Genomic DNA, 22,187 nt, shown 5'->3' with positions numbered 1-22,187 from the left:
ACATTAGTGACAAAACACATTGACGATCAACACATTGGTGAGAAGAGATACTATGATCAGGCATACTACTGGTGAGCAAAGACAGTCACTGGAGACATTCGTGATCACATTTTGTGGGTGTCAGTGATCAAATTCATGGTTGAGCAGAGGCATTGATGAAATATTGGTGATCAGTTGTTAGTCATCACGTGTCTCTGATGGCAGGCTCTCATGATCAGACATGTCATTGATCTGGAATATCAGTCCTGGTGCCTATCATTGATGACCAACATCACTGATCAAAGATGACAGCAATCAATGACATCAGTGATCACAGACACTGCTGGTCAAGTCAGTCAATGAACAGGAATATTGATGACCAAATATCTCAGAAACCAGAGCTGAGAGGAAGCTCAGCACCTGGAAGGAAGCAAATGGAGATGGGGTTTGTAGGAGCCTCGTTGAGCCCTCAGGGGTGGACCACAGGCTGGAGAAACCACAGCCTCCCTGCGCCTCCCCAGTATCTTCCCATTCACTAGGACCCCTGGTGCAGTGACAGGAAATCCAGATGGGAGCAATTCAGGGGAGGAGCATCAGGACGTCAGTGGCAAAATCAGACCCAGGCCCAACAGGGCCCCATCCTGGATTCCAGGGGCCTTCCCGTCGCAGCCACCCCGCCGACAAGAGCAATGCAATCTGGCTGCCCAAATTCGCACCCGGGACTCGGCACCCTGGGAGCCCACAAGACAGGCCAGGGGCATTCACAAAAAGTATTTTATTATTCTTAACAGTACTCGCTTTAAAGGAATAAGAGGATAGCATACATTTTTTACAGACAATATATAAATGTTGTACATAATTAACAATAACTTAGTTCACTAATCCAAAATAAAACAAGCCAAATAAAACATAAAAACAGAAAATACTGCCGATTCTTTTTCTTATGCGGACACTAGTACAGAATAAGTTACTTCTGGCCTTGGTGCTCCCCGCAGCGACTGCCCATCCATATTGCACTTGGTCACTACATCAGCACAATCCTCCTCCTGGGCCAGGGGCCCCTCGCAGGCCATCACACCCCGCCATCACCGCATACAGAATCTAAGCTCGGGACACATTTATATACAGCTGTACCTTAGGAAGGATCCAGACAGCCACAGCAAAGCTGGACCTGGGACCCCAGCAGGGACACAGCCTCTCCCTGGGTCCTGGTCCTGACCTACCCCCGACTCCTGCCTTCACCCCCTGCCAGGCCAGCAAATGCCAACCAGTCCCCGGAAACCAAGGGCAGTAAAGGCCCCTCCCCATTCCCAGCTTTCATACTAGGGCTGTGGAATCCCAGCTCTTTTCCAAAAACAATTGCAAATCTCCAACCTTGTGTGTAGGGTTTACTCCTTTCATAGCAGGGCTTCTGTGGCTATGTACAATCGACTGGACCCAAAAAGAGTTTAAAAATAAAACAATTAACTCATCAGCGAGTTAAGCTTATGCATTTTTTTTTAATATTTTTTCTTTTGTCTCAGAGTAGGAGGGGAGGGGGTTGAAGGGTTAGCAGAAAAAGGATGTATTTACAGGGTCCACCTGACAAACAAGACGGGCTGTGGCTTGCGCTAAGGGGACACAGTTACACCAGCATCGGCCTCAAAGCCAAGGGAGCGATCTGGGAGACGTTTCCCCTTTCAAGAAAATGTTGTTTCCTTCCTGTGACCCAGCCCTGGCCTGGGAATCTGTGCAGGACCGCCCGTGATTGTCTCTGCCCTCCAGGGCCTGGCCCGTCAAAGCAGGCACCAGCTCACCCTCCCGGGCCCGTGGCCCTTCTGGCTTTGGCTCAGCCCAGCCTGGAGTTCGGCTGTTTCTGAGAGGGAAGCCAGAGGAGAAGGGGGTACAGGCTGAGGTCCCCACAAATCTGCCCCCCAGAGCCCTGGCAAGTGGACCCGCCAAGTCCCGAGGAAGAACCGGAGGACTTGGGACAGCTCAGACCACCAAGTCTCCAAGTCCTTGTTAGAAACAAGAGCAAAATAAATTATTTTTGCCTAATCCTTTTTCCTTCTAAAAATGGTTGCCTTCGTCTGTCCCGTCCCCTCCTTTTCTCTCCATAAAGTTGTCCTTGTTGTTCTCCAAACAACTGTCCATGCAGGAAACCCCACCTGGGCAGCGGCCGGGTGCAGAGGCAGTCTCTCAGCGGTGGGGAACATTCACAGTAACTGCTGGCAGGCTGCTGGGCACCCTCCAGGAGAAGGGGTGCTGGACCGAGCCAGGCTGGCAGGAGTGGTGTCGGTCTTCGGGAAATGCTGGGCAGCTAAGGGTTTGGTCCACCCATCCTGGGAGTGCCCAGTCCTCGACGTCCATCTGTTCTCTAGCCCATAGCGGTCACCATGCTGGATGGGTGGGGGTGGCCGAAGGAGAGGCTCGAGGAGGGGTGTATGGGCGTCGGAGTGGGCAGGATGTGTCCGGAGTGGCTGAAGGGCGGGAGGTGGCCCACAGGTGCCATGTGTCCAGCCAGGGCAGCTGCACTGAAGGGGGATGACTTCTCCTGCATGCACTTTGACAGCTCCTCAAAGCACTCCGCCCCTTTCTTGCTCTTCTTGGACTTGTTGGACATCTTCCGGTTCCGAGTCTGGATCCCTTCCTTCTTCATGGTCAGTGGCCTGTTAACCTAGAGGCAACCATCAGCTTTCAGAGGGCCAATTCTTTCCTCCAGCAACATGTCCCACCCCTGCCACAGCGTGGACCAGAGGCAGGTCAAGCTGAGGGTCCCAGGAAGCCAGGAATTGTGCCCGACCTTCACAGTCCCATCACCAGATGGCTACAATTCCAGGAAGGGCAGGTTCTGGTGTATGGGGTTGATCCACACCCTCCCTGGCTTTGCCCACCGCATACCAGCACTGCCCAGCCAACTGAAGTCCTCCCCTCCACCCTGACCTTTTTTAAGTAGAAAAACCACTTCCTTACCCTCCGAGACCCTGTCCTAGCCAGCTCCATCTCCTGAACAGAGGCAAGGCGCCCCCTCTTACGGGAAGCCCTTCTGGCGCTCGCTCAGGGCAGCGGCTTCCCAAGCCAAGCCAAGCTGGATATTGTGGCTGGGGCCTCTTGCCTGGCAGCACAAAGCGCAGAGGTCCCCGGGGAGGGGTGGGGCGGCCGGGGCGGGGCACACTCACATTGTGCAGCTTGTAGTAGAGGCCACAGGCGTTGCAGACAGGGTCCCCGTTGGCGTTTCGGCGCCATAAGGTGGTGGTTGTCGTCTGACAATTTGCACAACAGGTGCCGGCTCTTCTGGCGGCCGACTGGGAGGGCAAGGCAGCGTCAGCAGGCTGGGCTCCCACGCCCACCTCGACCTCCCTCCCTGACCCTCGCTCCAGCCCCAGTCCCCACCCACTCAGTCAAGGAGGGCTAAATCTCACAGGGGAATCAAAGCATCTCAGAACCATGGAATTTCAGAATTTGAGAATGAAATAAGTCAAGACTCACAGAACTTTGGAATAAAGAACTCTCAGAAGCCTGATGTTAGAATCAATGGGATTGCAAGAGCTAGAGGGCAGCATTAGCTACCTCCCCCAACTACCCTGCACTCTAACTCCATAAATGGGGAAACTGAGGCCCTGAGAAGGGCCTCTCTAGTAGCACAGGCATCCTGAGGCCGAGCTGGCTTGGTCCCCCTCGAGCCCCTGGATCTGGGGCTGATTCTGTGTCTCCTCTAGCACAACTCTGCTCAAAATCCATAATCCTGGGTGAGCCAGTGTAGCTGAGGCCAGCACAGGTTTACAGAGTGCAGAGCTGCACCGTCTCACACCGTAGCAGCTGGCCACAGGGAGCCATTTAAATAAGATCTAACTACAAATTAACAGAATTAAAAATCCAGTTCCCTCAATTGCACTAACCACACTTCAAGTGATCAATATTCACATGTGGCCAGGGGCCACCACAGTGGGCAGTGCAGACACAGAACTTTTCCATCTCTTCAGCTGACCCGAATGCTGATCCCCATCTATGCAGCCACCCATACCCCAACCCTTAGAGCTTTAACACCCCCAGCCCCTCTGAGTCCTAGTCCCTCAGGAAACGCCTGGCAGAGGCAGGGTCTGGAAATGAGCGCCTGGTCCCTGGAGAGAGAAGCCAGAGGGAGGCTTTACCCAAGAAAGCAGATCCCCTCTCCCGGTTCCACCAATGCCAACCCCACAGTGACAGAAGGGGTCCCCCAACACTTCCCAGAGAACCGCAGGCAGGAGTGCACCAGGTGGCGAGTGTTGGGAGCTGGAGGCTGAGGCCTGCAGAGCCTGGAACGGCCCCAGGCCCGAGCCTGGTCACAGAAGGGACAGAGGGACTGCAGCCGCGGGGGCAGGGAGGGGTGAGTAAGCAGCCTGAAGCTGGAATTCTGACTCAGGGGCCAACGCCGCGTCCTCCACCTCTACCCCCACCCGGGCCTCACCCCGCCCTCACTCCAGGGGAAAAAAAAGGCCCCCAAAGCAGGGAACGATTTAAGCCTCATAAATCACTTCGCCCTGAAAAAATATATTTATTATTCTTAGCATTTTACGCATTATTTGCAGAGTGGAGGTTATTAGAAATTTCAAAACAGCCCAGCAAGAGGCAGGACTGAGCTGAGGAGACTCTAAAAACTCGCAGAGTCCGGAAACAGATACACGAAGTTTCCTTATCTTCAGGCTGCAGATGTCCGGATAGGAAACTCCGGCAGGAGATCCGAAAGGGCATTTTTTTAAAATCACTCAAATGAAAATACACAGTATAGGTGACTCCATGGAAAAATAATAAAGGGCAGGTTTTTTTAGTGGCCGGTGTGAGTTTGTGTTTTATTTAAATAAGCACGAGGAGCTTGTGAGTGGGGCTGTCGGGGAGGGCTGAGCCACAAGGAAAAATACTTCATGGCCCTATTTTTAAAAAAGAGCTAAGCAGAGGCCAGAGGACAGGAGTCCAGCCCGTGGACACTCAACTTTGGGGAACCCGGAGCACAGTGGCGTGGCGCGAGGGTACCCGGTGGGCTCCCTATACCCGAGGAGGAAATCTGGCCCAAAAGAATCTGGCCAGAAAGAGGGATGACCCAACTGATATCCCAGTGCTTTTCATGATAAAAGAGGATTTCAAGCGGCAAAGTGTCTGCATTTGAAGGAGTTTTTTCTCCTTAATTAACCGCCAGCTCCTGCCCAGAAGCCCCCTCCCAGCCACCTGTGCCCACTCCTACCAGTCTTCGCTTGGGCTTGATGAGTGGCCGGTTCTGCCCGTTCATTTTGTGGTAGAGGCCACAGGCATTGCACAGGTAGTGGCCAGTGCCGTCCCGCCGCCAGAGAGGGGTGGCTGTGGCCCCGCAGTTGACGCACTCCCGGCCTTCTGCAGGGGGACAGGGAGAGACACAGGGCCTGCTTAACCGGCAAGGTCTCTGGAGGGAACCCAGGGCACGCGAGCACCGGCCAAGCAGTGCCGGTGCCTCTCAGGCACGCGGTTGGCCTGGGCCTGGCTGCGACAGCCTGGGCAGGAAGAGGGACCCAGAGGGTTTCCTACATGGGATGGGGCCCAGGTCCAGAGTCCTTTAAGGCCAAATCCCCTGCTTCCAATCCTCCCGAGGAGGGATGGAAACGAAGGAGGAGGGGAGGAGGGGCCCAGGGCCCCAGGCGTTCTGGAGCAACCAGGAGCTATTTACTGCAAACTTTGCCGAGGGTAGGGCGGTGGCAGGAGTCACCCAGCTCAACCTGGCTGGGCCCAGGAGGCTCTCTCCTTCCCGCTCCGGCGCGCCTCTTTCCCTCTCCTCTTTTGTCCCTCTCCTTTCTACCCAACTGTGTCCGCCCCACCCCATCTTTCTGCTCTAAGTCCAGAATCATTTCCCTCTTTCTCCCCAACTTTTCTCCTCTTCCACCGAACCCTAGAATTTTTCTGAGACCTGGAAAAAATGGATTGAAGTTGTTGTTCTTTAAAATAAAATAAATAATAAGCTCTTTCTTTTTTAGATAAGTGGCCTCGGTTTTTTGTTTGTAATTTTTTTTCCCCCAGTTAAAAGGCCATCTGGAATTCAAATAAAATGCAAAACAAACTTGGGAAAAAGGACCAAGAAAACGCAAGCTGACGGGCCTGAGCAGAACTAGGATCCTGAGCCGGGGCTCAGCGGGGGCTGGGACCAGCAGGGGCTGGGGTTGGGGACGAGGTTGAGCAGGATCGCTGCCTGGCATCGTGTTCCCCAGGAAGTTGTTCTTGATTTAGTTTAAACTAAATGAGCAGTACAGACTGGCAAAAGAAGGTGGTTCTTGCACTCAGGAGTAACTGTTTTAAAAACCTTCCTGCTCTGTGGCTCAAAGGGACCAGGTAAAGAGACATGGACAGCAGGAACTCCACACTAGCCACCAGTTTCTGGGTTTATGCTCTGCGGCCAGATTCTTGGACAAACCCAGTTTGGCCAGCTGCGGGAAAAGGGGCGGGCGCACTGCAGCTTCATCCCCTCACTCCAGCCCTCAGGGAGGGAGAGGGAAGGGCCTGGCCAGGGCAGGGAGCAGGAGCAGGTCCTGGGAATTTTGCTTTGGGGGAAATCTCCCAAGGAGATGGGGGATCCATCGAAATCCCAAGATCAGACTGATTGAGTTGGAGACCCAGATTCCTTAAGGGTCTGGAACCTCCAGAATGCCTGAAACATGCACACACAACATGCACAGAGACACACGTACACACATGCACGCATGCTCCCAAACACATGCACATACAGACTCACTTCCCTCGCTTCACATGCTAAGTCCTGAGGTGGCTTGAATTTTCACTTAGGATTCAGGAAGGGGAAGGGGGAATTCCCATTCTGTGTTCTGGTCAAGCAGTGACCAACCCTGGGTCAAGGAACTGAACTTTGGGGGTCCACCGAAAACACTTAAGAAAATGGCAAAAGTTTTAGAGTCTCCTCTCCCCGACCCAGGGGTCTCAAACATCTATTGGGGACTATTAGAGAGGACATCACCCATTCCCAGATCTGGGAAACCGACATTGCCCCTCTCCCAAGTCACAGCCCTCCACCACAAAAACGCAAATGCTCCCCTGTTCCACGAAAGTCCCCAGCACCTGCCTTTACCTGAACAGGAACGCGCCTTGCTGCGCTGCTTAGGGGTGAAGCTGGAGGCCGGTCCCCCCAGGAAGCCCCCGGGGTGGAAGAGTCCGCTGCTGTAGTCGTGGGCCGCCGCCGGCACATAAGAGGGGTAGGTGGGGATGGGGTGGTGTGTAGCAGGCTGGGTGCCCATAGTGGCGGCGAGGCCTGGGCGCAGGGGACTGCCACTTTCCATCTTCATGCTCTCCGTCAGTGACACCTGGTACTTGACGCCGTCCTTGTCCTCTCCTCGGGCTGCGCTACCCCCCGCGGAAGATGAGCCTGGAGAAGCAGCCCCCGTGGTACTGGGGTCAGGAGACACTTCTTTCGGTGGCGTGGGTGGGAAGCCGAAAAGGTGGGAGCCAGAGTGGGCTGCTGTGGGGGTGAGGGAGGCCACTGAGCTCCCGCTGCCTCCCCCGCTCCCACCCCCAGCCCCTGGGTACACAGAGAGTGGGCCTCCAGGGCCTCCAGCAGCTGAGGGGTGCAGTGGCGTCTTGGAGAAGGGGCTCACGGTCCACGGGTTGTGGTGGTGGGCCGCAGCGGCAGAGAGGGCTGCTTTGCCCCCGTCCAGCCAGGGCAAACCCGGGCTGTGCAACAAGTGTGGGCGGCACATCTGGCCTCCAGTCAGGCGGGCTGCGGGCAAAGAGAGAGAGGGTCAGGGTGGGCAGAAAGACCAGGGTAGGCAGAGGTAGGGACGCCCCTGACAGACATGAGATCACGACTCCCAGAACCAGCAGTCATCGCCTCCCAAAAAAAACCAGAAACATAACCCCCACCGATAATAATCAGGAGTGTCAGTCCGAGCTGAAGGACAAGTGGCATAGAAGGAACCCCACCGGACGGGCCCTACAGGGAACCCTCACGGGCCAGCTGGAAGTGGGCAGAAACCCTGTGGGTCCCAGACCCTCCCCAATCGGCCGCTGCCCCCACCTCTCCCGCCCCGATTTTTCAGCAGCTCGATTCCTGCGGATCCCACATCCGGGAAGCAAGTAGCCGGGCCCTCCTCCCCTCCCTAGCCTGGCGCACGGCGCCTGGGTTCCCATCACTACCGGCCCAGCGCTCACCGTGCGCGGGGCTGTAGGAGACGCGCGCCCGCGCGTGAGCCGGGTTGGCGTAGTAGGGGTTGCCCTGCGAGTCCAGGTGATTGAAGAAGACGTCCACCTCGTCTGGAGGCAGCAGCTGCGCGGGTTCCATGTAGTTGTGCGCCAGGCCCGGGTGGTGCGAGTCGGGGTGCTGCGCATTCAGCACGGCCGGGTGCGCCATCCAGCGCGGCTGCTCCGGCGCCACCTCCATGGCCGGCGGCGGCGACTCGGGGTCTGGGTGGAGGCGGCAACGGCCCTGCGCGAGGAAGGGGGCGTGAGGCGTGCCGCCAGCGTCTGACACCCCCAAAGCCCACCACGAGGTGTCCCGCGCGCCGCGGAGCCCCAGCCCAGCTCCGATGAGAAAGAGCACCAGTCCCGGGTGGGAGGAAAGCCCAAGGCTCAAAACGAAAGGAAGGCGGGGGAGGGGGTTCAGCCACGCACACTCACGTGGTGACCCGCGGATGCAGAATCACACACCCGTGCACATGGGGTCACACCCGGGGACGGGTCCCGACACCAGTGACCCCAACAAACGCACAGAGCAGCACTTCAGTCGGACACTCACACTGAGGCCCCCCCGCCCGGTAGACAAACACATGAACACAGACTCAAAAGTTGCAGACAGGCACCCGGGCACCCAGTGGGGCACTTGATCCCAGCAACACCCACACACCCACGCTTGGCGCCAGATACTGACCTCAGTCCCCAAAACATGCACACGCAGCCCCCTGAGTGCAGTCCTAAGCGGCACAATCAGGACCGCTCAACAAGGCACACCAAAGCAGTAGCCCGCAGCCTGGTCACCCCGCCCTAAGTCCCCCTAGAGTCCCCTCAAAGCTAGGAGCGCCCCAGGCCCCCAGCCGGCTCTCGAACCCCAAACTTACACACGCAGCCGTGGGGAGGGTAGGGACTCGGCCTCAGAGTGAAGGAGCTCCGGCGGGAGCCCCGGGGGCGACGGGCCCAGGGACAGCACGTCCAGAGGCTGGCGGGGCTTACAGGGTAGGAGCAGGGGGTAGCTTGCGCCTCGGCCTCGGGCCCTCCCGGCTCCGGCCCCTCGGCATCCTCCGGCCGCCCTGGCGCCAGCTGCCGACTCCTGCACAGACATGAAGCGGGGGCCGCGCACGCCTAAGAAGCCCACGCCAGCCAATCAGCGCCGCGCGCCTCCCAGCCTCCGCCTCCCATTGGCTGCGTCCGCAATTCCCGAACCGCTGGACTCCTGGACTGACCCGCAGGCCAGCCCCCCCTCCGCCGGCGGATCCCCTCCCTGCGCGCTCCTGGAGGCCCCTGCTGCCAACGCGCCTCACCACTAAGGGACCCTCACCCCAAGGCCCGATCCCTGCAGCCCCTCTTGCGAACACTCCGAGATCCCTCGACGCTCTGGGCGTAACTAGCAGTAACTAACCAACTGTCCCCTCCCCAGGAGCCCGGGCCGCGCACCCTCTGGATTGCCTGTCCCCGAGACCCTAACCCCGCCACGCTCCTTCACCGCTGAACGTGGTCAGTCCGAGCGCAGTTACCTACCCAGACCGTTCCCTCCCCTAGCTCGGGCGGTGTCTGAGTGGACTGGGGGTTGGGAGGGCTCGGAGTACAGCAGCGGAACAGCGGGAGCCGGGAGGGGCAGAGAGGGGCAGGAACTACAGGGCTCTAGAGGGCACCTGGGCCTCGGACACGCGGCCGCTCAGGGCTGTGCTTGACCCAGTGGAGGTGGCCGGGCCGGTGGCTCCAGAGAGGGGGAGGGGGCATCCCCTCCCCAGGCGTGGCCTTCGCAGGCCAACGGGCCCAATTGCCTGGGGCGAGGCCATGGAGACCCGGACTGGCGCCGGCGCCAGCTGGAGGGAGACGCCCCCGGGCAGGAGGTGGCATTTTTTCCTCCGGGGGTCCCCGAGGTGGCCTCTGGTGAGGGGGAAGAGGTGGTCTGAGGTCTCAGTCTTCTAAGTCACCTGAAACTGCTTCCCACTCACTTCCAGCCCGGAGATCGGCTCTATGAGTCGAGTGGGCCGGGCGCACAAGTCTTGCTCCCTCCCATTGTACAGACTGGGGAGACGAAGGCTCGAAGGGGGCCCCGGACCAAGGAGGGGTTCCAGGACAAAGGCATTTGGGGGGACCTAGACAGGTGCCGAGTACTGAGGGGACTCAACAGCGTCCTCCAGCCCTCTTCCCTGTTGGCCCCGAGGCTCCCGGGGTAGATGTCCAGAGGGCCCCTGGGTGGGTCGGGGGCAGGAGGAGGGCTGGGGTCCCGGCCACCCCCGGGAGAGTGGGGGAGGGGCGGCGGGATTGACAGTCGGTAATTGGGTAACTGGAGGCGGCTTCTCCGGCCGGGCGGCCCCGCCACCGCGACGCCGAGCCCCTGACGTCACCCGATTCGCCAGGAAATGAACTTTTTAATAATCCGAGGAGGGAGGAAAGCCCTCGGTCCCCTCAGCTCCGGGGGCGCCCGGCTGGGCCCAGCTCCGTGGGCGCGCCCCCGTCACCCCCTCCCAGGCCAGCTCAGGGCAGCGCCAAGGGGGCGCGGGCTCAGGCTGAGGCCTCCTCCTGCCTAGGCGTCTGGCGTCCGTTTGTCTGTCCAAGGCCCCAGCGCAGGTAAAGCGCGGGGCTGGGGGGCGCAGAGCTCCATTGGGCTGGGAACCAGCGCGTCTCGTGCCCTTGGGGAACCCGCCTGCCCGAGCCGCCTGCTGAGCCTCCCGCTCCCCTCCACTCTGGAGCGCGTGGAGCCCAGTCTGCTCGGAACTCCACTCCGCGGGAGCGGAGGCCGGCGCCAGCCCGGGAAGGCGCGCCCGGGGCGGGAGGCCGAGCGCAAGGCCCTTGGCGCCGGACCTACGCGGCCAGGCCGGGCAGGTGAGCGGTCTCCGTGTCTCCCAGTTCGTGCTCCCCTCAACGCGTGCGGTCCCGCCGGGACCCACTGTCTCTCCGTCCGTCTGTCTCTCAACTTTTCCCATCCTTTAGCTTACGATTCTTCATCAATGCGTAAAATGAGATCGCCGCGGAGTTCGAGCCTATTTGGCGTCTCCGGAGACTAGCAAGACCCTCTGAAAGACACTGCGTCCCCAGGGAAAATTCCCCGTGTCCAGCAAAGCTACCCTGCTCGAGCGCGAACCCTGGGACCCAGCGCGGAAGGCAGACCGGCAGCTGGCCGCTGGGCTGTGAACGCCAGGGCCGAGCGGAAGCTTCCCGCCCGGCCGCGATCGGTGCCTCGGCTCTCAGGGAAGTGGCTACGCGCGGCCCTCGAGAAAGCAGGTAATTCTCCTTTTTCTCCCACCGGCGCGGTAAAAACTACCCCCTCCCCCGTTCTGTGTGTATCCCCAGTTTCAGCGCAGCGAGCTCTGCGTCTAACCCCTTCGCTGCAGGGTCCCGGCCACTGCGGTAGTGGAGGTGGCCAGCGTGGCTGAGTCCCCTGCCCAAACGTCAGCCCTGCACTGCCGCCTGCCTTGGCACAGAGCGGAGCGAGGGAGGGGATTTAATTACCCCGCTCGGCAGCTCAGAAAATCGGCGCACGGAGGGGCTTAGCAGGACGGCTAAGGAGTGCTTGAGCGGGGGCCTCGGGAGACCTGAACCAGCCTCCTCGCCCGCAATCCGGGTGTAGAGGAAAAAAAGGAAAGAGGAGTTCTGCCAGGTCCCTTCAGGCCTTGGGGTTGCCTTCCTCGACAACGCAGGCAGGGGACGGCTTGACCGAAGCCTCCACATCGGTTGCAGGTCCTGCGTAGGATGCGGGACTGCTGCATTCTCTGGCGGAAACGAACCCGCCTGGGAAAGAGAAATGCGGCGCCAGGTAGCAGGGCGCCCAGATGGACAGTAAAGGGGGACCCGCGCTCGTCAATATCTGTGTGGGTCAGGCAGACCGAGGGACACCACCTGGGCCCCTCCCCACTAGGCCGAAGACATGGTCCTCCCACCTCGGGCCCCAAACAAACTCCCGGGGAGGGGCAACGCAGCCCCCAGAATCGGCTGGGGTCTTGCGGCGCTGTTACAGGCCTGGTGAGAGCAGATTTACTCCAGTTTATGGGCTGGAACTTTGGGGTCCCCAGAACACCTTCAGAGGGACACGTTCCCTTTTTCAGTATTTTGTTTGTTCGGGAGCATAGCTGGAAATGCTGGCGCTGCCTTTGATCACATTAAGAAGCTGTCACTTTCCTTACTTGGGAACAAGATTTCTCCGAGGACTGGAGAAGGTCAGTCTGGAAACAGAATTTTCTAAGGACCCTTTTCAAGTGGCCCGAGAACTCACAGCGGTGATCGCCACAATTTGACCTGGGTGCTTCTGCCTGGGAGCTGGGGAGGTAGCAGATCTGGTATCCGGTTCTAGAGTGCTTCTCAGGCCTCTACTAAGCCGCTGGTCCCAGGTGGGACACAGAGCTGCCCAGGTCTCCCCTCCCCTCTGAGCCCTTTGTTTAAACTTAGCTCATCCGAGGTGGCCCCTTTGGGACCATAAGTTTGCCCTCCCTTTGTAACCTAATTCTTCTCGCCTTTTCCTTATGGGCAGCTAATTGGCCCGCAGTGTGGGGCTGGGGGTGGGGTGTCAAGGAAACCCATTTGCTATGGGATTACCTTCCATAGAGAAATTTAATTCGCAACCCAGCAGCCTCCCAGTCCCACATTGGCAATAAACCTTGAGGGGTACGGGGAGGAAGTGGGATGCCTTAGCAGATGGGTTCAGAAGTTCCCTTAAAGCCGAGGCATTAGATCTCAGGCCAGCAGCCATCCCTGGGGGGGGGGGGGTGTGCCCAAGGAGGGACTACGGCTATAACGGCCCCTCCTGCTCTTTGGGGTTCAATTCCAGACCCTCAAAGCAGAAGGCTCTCTCCCTCGGCCTCAGTGCAGGCTCTCCCACCCCATTCCTGTTCTGCGTCTTTGGGAATCGTAGAGTCTGTGGCCCCCACGTCCTAGGTGTCTCGGCACCCTGGACCCAGGCGCCTCCGAGATTCGATATCGCTTCTGGCTTCTGACCCCTACCTTCAAGCCTGGCAGACTTCCCGCGGGACCCTGCTGAGACCCGGAGACAATCGGGCCATGCTTCTCCCTCCTCCACGAACAGCCACGGTTTACTCGGAGGGTTTACTCGGAGCGACAGGGGCCGGCGGCCTGACAACTGGTAAATCCGTTTCGTTAGACACAATTTGTCTGCAATTTGTCAACCCGCCTGGGAAACGCTCTCCAGACGCCTCGGCTGCCGCACGGGCCCTACCTGGTTCTCGAATCCCGCCTGCTCATAAACGAATCCCAGTACGGGGTGCCTGGGTAGACCTGGAGCTCACCACCAGATGTTCCCAACCTCGGGAGAGGAGGCTTTTTCCAAAACAACGAATTTCCTTCCTTGTTTTCCGGTAAAGAAGCGGCCGCCACACATGGGGGCCCTGAACGCGGGGCCTTTCCCCTCGGAGTTGGAGCAACCCGGAGTTCAAGCCTGGCCGCCACCGAATAATTTTAAATGCCCGGTTTTGAGACAGATCCAGAACGCCGTCTACGCCTACCAGCGGCAGATCTTCGAGCCCGCGGCGGCCCCATTCTTATTGAAATCCCACTAAACGGATTCAGACTCCGGCTTGGGGTGGGGGGAGACTTCCAGACCCGGCGCTCTCCCCCACACGCACCCCAGTCACACAGGATAAAGGTCTGCGGGGCGCAGCGCGCGGGGGCGCAAACAGGAGCGAGCTGGGTTAAGCCGCGAAAAGCCGGCGCACGGGACCAGCCGGCAGGTGCAGCCGTCGCTCGGCGGCCCGGCTCGGACGCATCCGCCGCCGCGGCCTGGGGGTTGGGGGCGACCGAGACAAAGGCCCCCAGTTCGGGGACCAGGAGGCGGGGGTGCTTTGCCAGGCTTTGGGAATGCCGGGGTCTCGTGGCCTGTGGCTCGGAGAAATGGGAAGACAGGAGGCCCGAGGCGGGCCTGTTGTGCCCAGGTCACCAAATACTCCCTCTGGTTGAAGTCCCTATAACCAGGGTTTCCGGTCTCTGGCAGGGCCAAGGCGAGCCCCAAAGGTAGGGGCCACAGGGCAAACGGACCAAGAGATTCGGGTGCCAGGCGGGCCGGGCCGGGCCGGGGGCGGAAAGGGCCCGGCCCGGGCAGATGGAAGTGAAGGGAACTCACCGAGCGAGGCGCGGTGGGCGGCGCCCCCGGGCGGACGGGGCCGGAGCAGAGCTGGGAGCAGGGCGAGGTGCGCGGCAGGCGGGCTTGCGGGACCTGGGCGCGGGGTGGCGGCGCTCACCAGCAGAGCCTGGGCGGCACGCCGAGCGGCCGCATGGTGTTCAGCGGACTGCTTTTATCCGCCTGGTGGGCGATGGGGCCCTGCTAGGATGGAGGTGGCGGCAGGCAATGGACAGACTTGAGCACCGAGCCCCGGCGGCGGCGCTGGCCTCCCTACCTTCCTTGTGCTCACGCTGCCTCTCTCTTCCCCCACCGGCCGCAACGCGGCTTTTTATTTCGACATCACTTTGCGGGGGGGCAGGGGGTGGCGACGGGGGCGGGAGCGCCGCAGGGGGCAGGAGGGTGCCCGGGGCTCTGCACCCGGCCTACCAGGTCCAGCCGCCTGGCCAGCCAAGGGCCGCCAGGCACTCAGGGCGTGCACACCCTGCGCATCCACACTCCAGGCCGCTCCCGCCCTCTCCGGAGCGCACACGCGCGCCCCTGACCTCAGGGATGCTCGCTCAGAAAGCTTGGGACACGTCTTTACGGAGACTCTCCCTGGGGACCCTCAGGAGCTGTGGGCACACGCACTCACTGACAATGGTACACAGACGCCCGCTCCTCTGTCTTCAACCCACTTCCAGGAGTGCTCACACGGACACGCACACATCCCTGCACATGTGCACGCAGCTGTGCACACACACGGTGTGTGCACACACACATGTGCACACACACGGTCACACAATCAGATGCAACTCGGCACTCTGGCTCACACTCTGGACGCCCTCACTGCCAGGCTGGTTTAGCTAAGTGCAGGGGCAGCCCCTCTCCCTGTCCCACCCCCACTCCAGTTCCTAACTCTGGGGGACCCTGAGCACTTTAGAGGTCCACTGTCTGGTGTCCCCCTGGCCCATCTCCTTGGGGCAGACTCTCACAATGGGGGAAGCAAGGAAGGGTGCAGAGGGCTTGTTCACAGAAGTGGGGGGCAGGAGGAGGGGAGAAAGGGAGTGTGGGAGTCCTCATCCCCAGAAGGCCCCTGGGTTTGTGGGCAAAGAGAGTTCAGTTCTTGTGCTGCCAAAGTTCTTACTAAGGGATTCAGCCAGTCAGTGTCCCCCCACTCCGACCCCTGATTCCCATCCCAGCAGATCAAAGAGTGACCTGGGGACCTTAGGCCCAGAGAGAAAGTGCTTGGGCTTGGAAGGACTGGGAAATCTGTGCTTCTGTGCCCAGGTGTGCCCCAGAGGAGTGTTTCTGTCCCCTGGTCTTTGTGACACCTGCTGTCTATAGGTCTTTCTCCAAATCTGGTGGTGACTATTGCATTGTTTGTGTGTTCTATGCGTGTGGCTCACAGTCTATGTCCTGTGTGCCCAGGTGTGTCTGTGCACACTTATGAGCACACAGGAGTGTCTGCAAAACTGGATGTATTAGTATGTCCATTTCTTCTTGTGGGTTCCTGAGAGTTTGTGTATTGGGCAGTAGGTCACAATGTGGCTATTTCAGAGCATGACCCTGGAAGCTGGCACAAGAGAGTGTGTCTGTGGAAATGGTTGTGTGTCCCTTTGGCTCTGTGTCTGTGGGGTCATCATGTCAGAGACTCGTGTAAAGAGGGGTGGGGATTTCCAAGTGTTTGCCTGTGTGTCTGTAGCAGTGTGTGGCATGTCTATGAATTGGCGTGTTTTGGAGTGTGTGTTTGTGTATGTGCATGTATCTAGGCATGTGTTAAACTGTATGTATTTTTGTTGTTGTTTTGTTTTGTTTCTTGAGACCTGGTCTTGATCTGTTACCCAGACTGAAGTGCAGTGGTTCAATCACCGCTCACTGCAGCCTTAACCTCCCAGGCTCAAGCCGTTCTCCCACCTCAGCCTCCTGAGTATCTGGGACCACAGGCATGTGCCACCATGCCTGGCTAATTTTTTTATTTTTATTTTTGTAGAAACATGATCTCACTATGTTGCCCAGACTGGTCTCAAACTCCCGGACTCAAGCAATCCTCCCACCTCGACCTCCCAAACTTCTGGGATTATAGGAATGAGCCACTGCGCCTGGCCTGTGTGTGTCTTTAATAGTTTGTACCTGGGTATCTGCATGTGTCCTTGAACTGGTGTATGTGTAGGTGTGTGTGTGGTATGTTGCATGTGTCTGGATGTCCATGTATAATTCTGTTTATTAATTGATGGCTGTTGGGGCCTGTGTTTGTGTATTTGAACATGCATTTGGCTGTGTGTGTGTGCATCTGTCTTTAACAGCATAGGTATCATTGTATATCATTGTATCTTTGAACTGATGGTGGGGAGGAGGAGATGTATCTGAGTGTGTCTGCATGTCTATGTACAGCTCCATGTATGAATTGATGTGTGTTGCAGTGGGTGTTTGTGTCTGCGTATCTGGGTTGTGAGTAACTGTATATATGACTATATCTTTGAAATGCATGTTTCTGTGGCCAGCACTGCCTTGTTCTGTGGACTGTGGAAAAGTGTGTCCTCTGTGACATGCAGGGTGTGCATCCTGCAGGATCACCCACCATCCAGACCTTCCTTAACCAGCAGGGCAGGCCGCCAGTGGAGCTCCAGGGTACCATTTGCTCGGGCACTTTCTGTCTGTCTGTGGGAGGGGAGATGAGATGATAAGGCTTATCTGCTGTCGCCAGCGCCATGCTGAATAACTGCTCTAATGAGGTGTCCTCATTGGGACCACCGGATCCCAAGGCCCCGGGCCTCATTGGGGAGGGGCATGGGAGAGCTTGTCTGAAGCACAGGAGCAGGGCCTGGGTGCCTATGGGGCCTTTTCTACTTGTCTTGTTTCCTTGGAAAGGGGGTTCCAGGCCTTGCACCTCCCCACCCCACCTACCTCCTGCCTACTGGGCGGGGCTGGGCTGGCCAGGCCAGAGCTGGCTGGAGCCTTCCAGTCTCTGGTCTGTGGCCAGGTTCACAGCCTTGAGAGGGCGGGAGGTATGAGGCCTGGAGATGTGGGGCCCTCAGGGTGGGATGGATGAAGAGAATTGGAGATTCGGTGACAGAAAGATCCAGAGAGACAAGGAGCAGGGAAAGAGATGGGAGGCCCAAGGACAGATGTTTTAAAAACAATGAGGAAGAGGCACTGGTGGGGACAGGCCTGGGACTTCGGACACTCGGAGACAGACAGAAATAAACAACTAAAAAGTGGCAGAAAGGGTCAGAAAGATGGGAATAAAAGCAGAGAAGATGATAACCAGAGAGACATGGACAGAGACATGAGAGAGATAAGAGAGGACAGAGAGATACGACAAAAATAGAGAGATGGGAAGAGAACCCCAGAGAGGCTCAAAGAGCCAATGCTAGAAGAGGGACAGGGATGGGAAGGGCCCCAGAGAGAAGAGTGGGGACACAAAGGAAAGATGGGCAGGATGAGATGGACAGACTGAGATGGAAAGACCGACAGGGCTTAGCCACCAAGCTCGAAGAACGCGCCGGAGGCCGGGAGCCGGGCGAGGCCGGGCTGGGCATGAGCTGCGGGCCGCGGGCAGGGCGGGACACCAAGGCACGGGTGGTGGCAGCGGGCAGGGGGCTCCGCGCGGGGCTGCGCCGCTGTCCGGGGTAATTTTTCATCTCGGCCGGCTAATCTTTGTTCCCGGCGAAGATAATGAATAGCCAATCGTTATCTGCCCGGCTCCCGAAGGCTGCCGGAGAATGGGGTTGTACAGGGCTGGGAATTGTTTCCAAAGTGCCGCGGAATAAATGGTGTTCCTTATCTCTGCCTTCCAGATTATCGCAGCCCTTTCAGAGAGCGCACAACAAATGCGCCCGCCATCGAATGCATCATTTACCACCGCAGATCCGCGCGCTGATGGGCAGGCAGATAGCCGTCCGCTGGGGGCACGCGGGCTCCCCGTGCCCGCACCACCCGCCTGCCTGCCAGGACCACTGAGTGCGCGCCCCGGTGTGCCCGGCGTGTTTGGATGGACACGCGGGTGTGCCAGTGCATGGGCTAACGCCGATGCAAGTGTGCGGGTGTGTCAAACAAATGTACCACAAAAAAGTGCAAGTACGTGAGCCCATCCATGCACACGCATGGGAGGCGTGTGTGCTGAGCGCCCGGAGGAGATGTATCCGAGTGTGTCTGCATGTCTATGTACAGCTCCATGTATGAATTGATGTGTGTTGCAGTGGGTGTTTGTGTCTGGGTATCTGGGTTGTGGGTAACTGCATATATGACTACATCTTTGAAATGCATGTTTCACACACTCATGCGTGTGTGCTAAGTGACCAGAGGCGGCCGATGAGGTGGTTGGAGGGTCCACACAGGAGGCGGTGCCACACTAAGCTTGTGGGCAGGCATGCGGCCCAGGGTGGCTGGACACGTGGTGGAGGAATGGGAGTGCAAGCCCGCGTGTCTGAGGGCAGCGGATAAGCATCCCGCGAGTGCCTCACTGTGTCTGCTCTGGAGGTGGCTGTTTAGGGTCGCACGCTGGAGGCCACTAGGGTGGATGTGCTGTGTGCATGCAGTTGCCCACCCTACGTTGTGTTTCGGGGCACACAAGCTTCCTGTGCCTGCCGGGCATGAGCGTGCAAGTGTCACCGCTCCCGCCCGGCGTGCCTTTGGGGTGTGCTCGGGTCTGTGTGAGGCTGTGTGTGTCCTGCTGTATCTCTGCCCAGGTGTGCCCAAGTGAGCTGCGAGAGGGGCACGGGGGAAGGGCAGTTGTCGGGGCCTGTCTATGTGCCAGCGTGGGTGGACTCCGCGCTGGGGAAGCGACAGGGAATGGTGTGTGCGGGGGTGACAGACGCCAGAGCGATGGGGTGGAACATGCTGTGTCACGGAGGACTTTCTTGACCAAAACGGAAAGTGCGAGTGTGGAAGGAAGAGGGGCCGTCCGTGGAGTTTGGGGACACCCGGGCATCCGAGCCTCAGAGCCTCTGCAGCTGGGACAAGGAAGCCCGAGCCCGCCGCCTGAGGTCCCCGCGCCGTGAGTGACACGCGCCGCCGACAAAGGCTGTATTTTTCCAGGCTCGCGCCCCGCCCGCGCGCGCGCGATGGTCCCCATGGCGACGCAGATAGCGCCGCAGCCATTTTCCCTATCTCCCCGGAGTCTATTATACGGCGGGATTAGCTCATCTCCAGGCAGGTCAAACCCAAAGTCACACAACCTGCGACGCGGGCCCCGCCCCCACTCCCCGGCCGCCCCTCCCCCGCCCCGTCCCTGTCCCCGGCCCCGGCCCCGGCCCAGCGACCCCCGGCCGCTGCCCAAGCGCAGGCGCAGAGCGCCACCTGGCGGCGGCGAGATCTCGGGTGGGGTCCGCGGAGCCGGTTCCCGTGCAGAAGTGAGGTGAGGGTCTTCCTCCAGAAGGCGGGCTCTCTGGGAGCAGGGGCTTTGCTTTGTCACTACTGTTCCCCAGGGCCAGACTAACACACAGTAGGTGCTCCATAAGTGTTTGTTGAACGAATGGATGGAGGGATGGAGGGATGGATGGATGGATGGATGGATGGATGGATGGGCAGGAAATTATAGACGGGGGCAAACTGCCAAAGGCTACAGTTTAGTTGGCAGCATTCTGAGAATGCATCCCACTGAATTTAGAATAAAAGCCAAACTCTTAGAACCTATGTAGTCGCCCTTACTGACCTCTCAGACCTGATTTCCTTCTTCCTCACTGCAGCCACAGTGACTCTCTTCCTGTTCCAGAGTGTCCCCACCCCAGGGCCTTTCAGTCTACTGTCCCCTCCACCCCGAATGCATTCCGCCTCCATTCAAGTGTCACTCTCCGAAAGCCAAGTTGCTCCCCTGTCCCCCACTCTTCTCTGTCTATGCATTTCTTTTATAGTGCTTAACACAGTCTGAAATAGTCTTGCCCCTGTGTGTGTGTTGTCTGACTCTCCCTCTAGAATGCCAGGATCCTTGCGGGGGAGGGGGCAGGATCTGTTTTGTTTGTGGCTACAGCTCAGCAACTGGAATCATATCTGACAATTGGTTGGCATCAGTCGCAACTTTGGGAATGAGGGAATGAGGACTAGAGGGGGCTGGACGGGCCCAGCCACCTGCCTTCTTCATTGTCATTTCTCTTTATCACTACAGTAACTCCTCCTTTCCCCTATGACTTTTGTAAGTCATTCAGCAGCCACTCCAGCTCCACCGACCTGCTCCCATCCCAGAGGGGTCTGGGATGGAGGGAGAGAACCACTGAGGCCCCTCCACATCCCTGCACCCGTCGTACCCATGGGGGCAGAGAAATTCTCACCCGGCTCTCAGGGAGCCGTGGCCTCTCTAGGGAGGGCTGGCCTGCTGGTGAGACTTCACTCATAATACAAGATAATTATACCAGAGTTGTCATGAGGCAGTGATGATTAATTGCTGTGCGTGGGGCACCGACAAACAGCGAGGTATAGAGAGTGGAGAGAAGGCCACAGCCCAAATGGGCTTCCAGGTGGGAGCTCGACCTGCCTATCTCTGCCATGGAAGGGACTCAGAGGTGTCAGGCCAAGGTTCACCTGCCCAGGCAGGCTTGTGACAAACTCCTTGGCCAGGAGCTCTAAGAATTAGCTTCACTTCCCTCAGAAATGCCCTAATTCCCTCCTGGAAGAGGAGCTGTGTGACAGCTCAGGCCAGGGGGTCAGGACTGCCTCCATCTCCTCCGCACACACATACCCCTACCAGCTGGGTGGCTATATGCAAGTCATTTTTCTACTCTGAGCCTCAGGGTCTTCCTCTGTCCACTTCCCCCCAAGATTATTGGCAGAATTACGTGTGAGCATGCATTTAAAAAGAGTTCTGTTTTGTAAACCCAGGCTTTGTAAATTGGCAGCCCAAGTCTCAGGGGCCTGTGCAGTGACTAATCATTGCCAACATTTCAAAGTGAGAGATTTCACATAAAGAGCGTCATTTCGAGCTTCTCTTGAAAAGTTGTAAGATGAGCTACCCTGGGACTGTATTCCTGAATGGCAATATAATGGTGGAGTCCTGCAGTATTACTGCCTGTGGACTTGTGCACCAGGGTTCCCTCCCAACCGCTTCAGGTCCTCGGGTAAGGGATGTGCCACTCATGGAAATACCAGGTGCTGTGGCTCTGCTGGTTTTGGCTTTCCATCTCTGTAGCCTTCCAATATCTTTCTCCTTCCAGGTACTGTAAACCACTTAGTAATTAATTAGTTAATAAATTCATCTCATCAGCACTTTTAAATAACGTGCTACGCCACACTGTCATGGACCCCAGATATACAGCAGCAAACAAAACAGCCATGGTGCCTTCCCTCGGGGAGCAGTCAGTCCAGTGGAGGAGTCAGATATGACTCACCATACTGATCGAAAACTCTCCACAAATTATGAGAAGAATGCTGAGGGAAGAAAGAACATAGATGGACTGCTGCTGAGTCCAGGCTTACTTGCAGAGATCTATGCTGGCTAGGCCCTGTGCTAGGCAGCGGAGGACGCGGAATAAAATCAAATATGGTCACTGTGTGCAGGCAGCTCACTGTATGGTAAAGGAGCAGCCCCATCAACAGGTTCTATGAATTCCAGCCTGTGAGAATTGGAACCACAAGGTGAATTTTGGAGGAGAGGCACTTACACTATCAGGAAGCATAATATATAAAGAGTACCTACAAATCAATAAAAAATAAAATAGAAAAAAATGAGCAAAGCATATGAACAGAAAATTCAATGGAAAGGAAATAGAAATGGCTCTCTTAAATGAAAGAAAACATACCCTCACTCAGAGAAATGAAAATTTAACCCATGTCAAGATACTTGGGGTGAAGGAAGTGTTCTAAAATTACATTGTGGTGATGGTTATAACTCTATAAATTTACTAAAACTTATTGAAGTGTACATTTAAAACAAATGAACTTTATAGTATGTCAGTTATATCGCAATAAGGCTATTTTAAAAATAAAAACACTTTGAGATACCATTTTATACCTGTTGGTATTAGCAAATGTCAAAACACTGGATAATGCATTATGTTCCTAAGGGCAT

The 22,187-nt window shown here is 57.6% G+C and overlaps 1 protein-coding gene and 1 long non-coding RNA gene across 8 annotated transcripts; one reads left to right on the top strand and one right to left on the bottom strand.

The window, feature by feature from the left end:
• Positions 1 to 739: 739 nt before the first annotated feature.
• GATA2 (GATA binding protein 2) lies at positions 740 to 14,514 on the bottom strand. 6 transcript variants are annotated; one of them, XM_074033173.1, is made up of 8 exons: positions 13,310 to 14,514; positions 13,078 to 13,213; positions 9,015 to 9,223; positions 8,113 to 8,386; positions 7,037 to 7,681; positions 5,177 to 5,322; positions 3,138 to 3,263; positions 740 to 2,635 (listed from the first exon to the last, which is right to left on the bottom strand). In XM_074033173.1, the coding sequence occupies exons 4-8, from the start codon at positions 8,339 to 8,341 to the stop codon at positions 2,336 to 2,338; spliced, it is 1,446 nt and encodes a 481-aa protein (XP_073889274.1). In that variant the 5' UTR covers positions 8,342 to 8,386; positions 9,015 to 9,223; positions 13,078 to 13,213; positions 13,310 to 14,514; the 3' UTR covers positions 740 to 2,335. The 6 variants fall into 6 exon arrangements, with proteins under 6 accessions (XP_073889274.1, XP_045241546.2, XP_045241545.2 ...); XM_045385611.3 differs by having other exon boundaries at positions 14,210 to 14,514; XM_045385610.3 differs by lacking the exon at positions 13,078 to 13,213 and having other exon boundaries at positions 14,210 to 14,514.
• On the top strand, positions 10,498 to 21,868 carry LOC102145907 (uncharacterized). 2 transcript variants are annotated; one of them, XR_012431570.1, is made up of 4 exons: positions 10,498 to 10,965; positions 11,074 to 11,364; positions 12,186 to 12,296; positions 17,986 to 19,822. It is a non-coding gene; the product is annotated as an uncharacterized lncRNA (long non-coding RNA). The 2 variants fall into 2 exon arrangements; XR_282110.5 differs by lacking the exon at positions 12,186 to 12,296 and having other exon boundaries at positions 17,986 to 21,868.
• Positions 21,869 to 22,187: the final 319 nt, after the last annotated feature.

This window comes from Macaca fascicularis, chromosome 2 (genome assembly GCF_037993035.2).
Source record: "Macaca fascicularis isolate 582-1 chromosome 2, T2T-MFA8v1.1".
NCBI lineage: Eukaryota > Metazoa > Chordata > Mammalia > Primates > Cercopithecidae > Macaca > Macaca fascicularis.
This window is presented reverse-complemented; position numbering and strand designations above follow the sequence as displayed.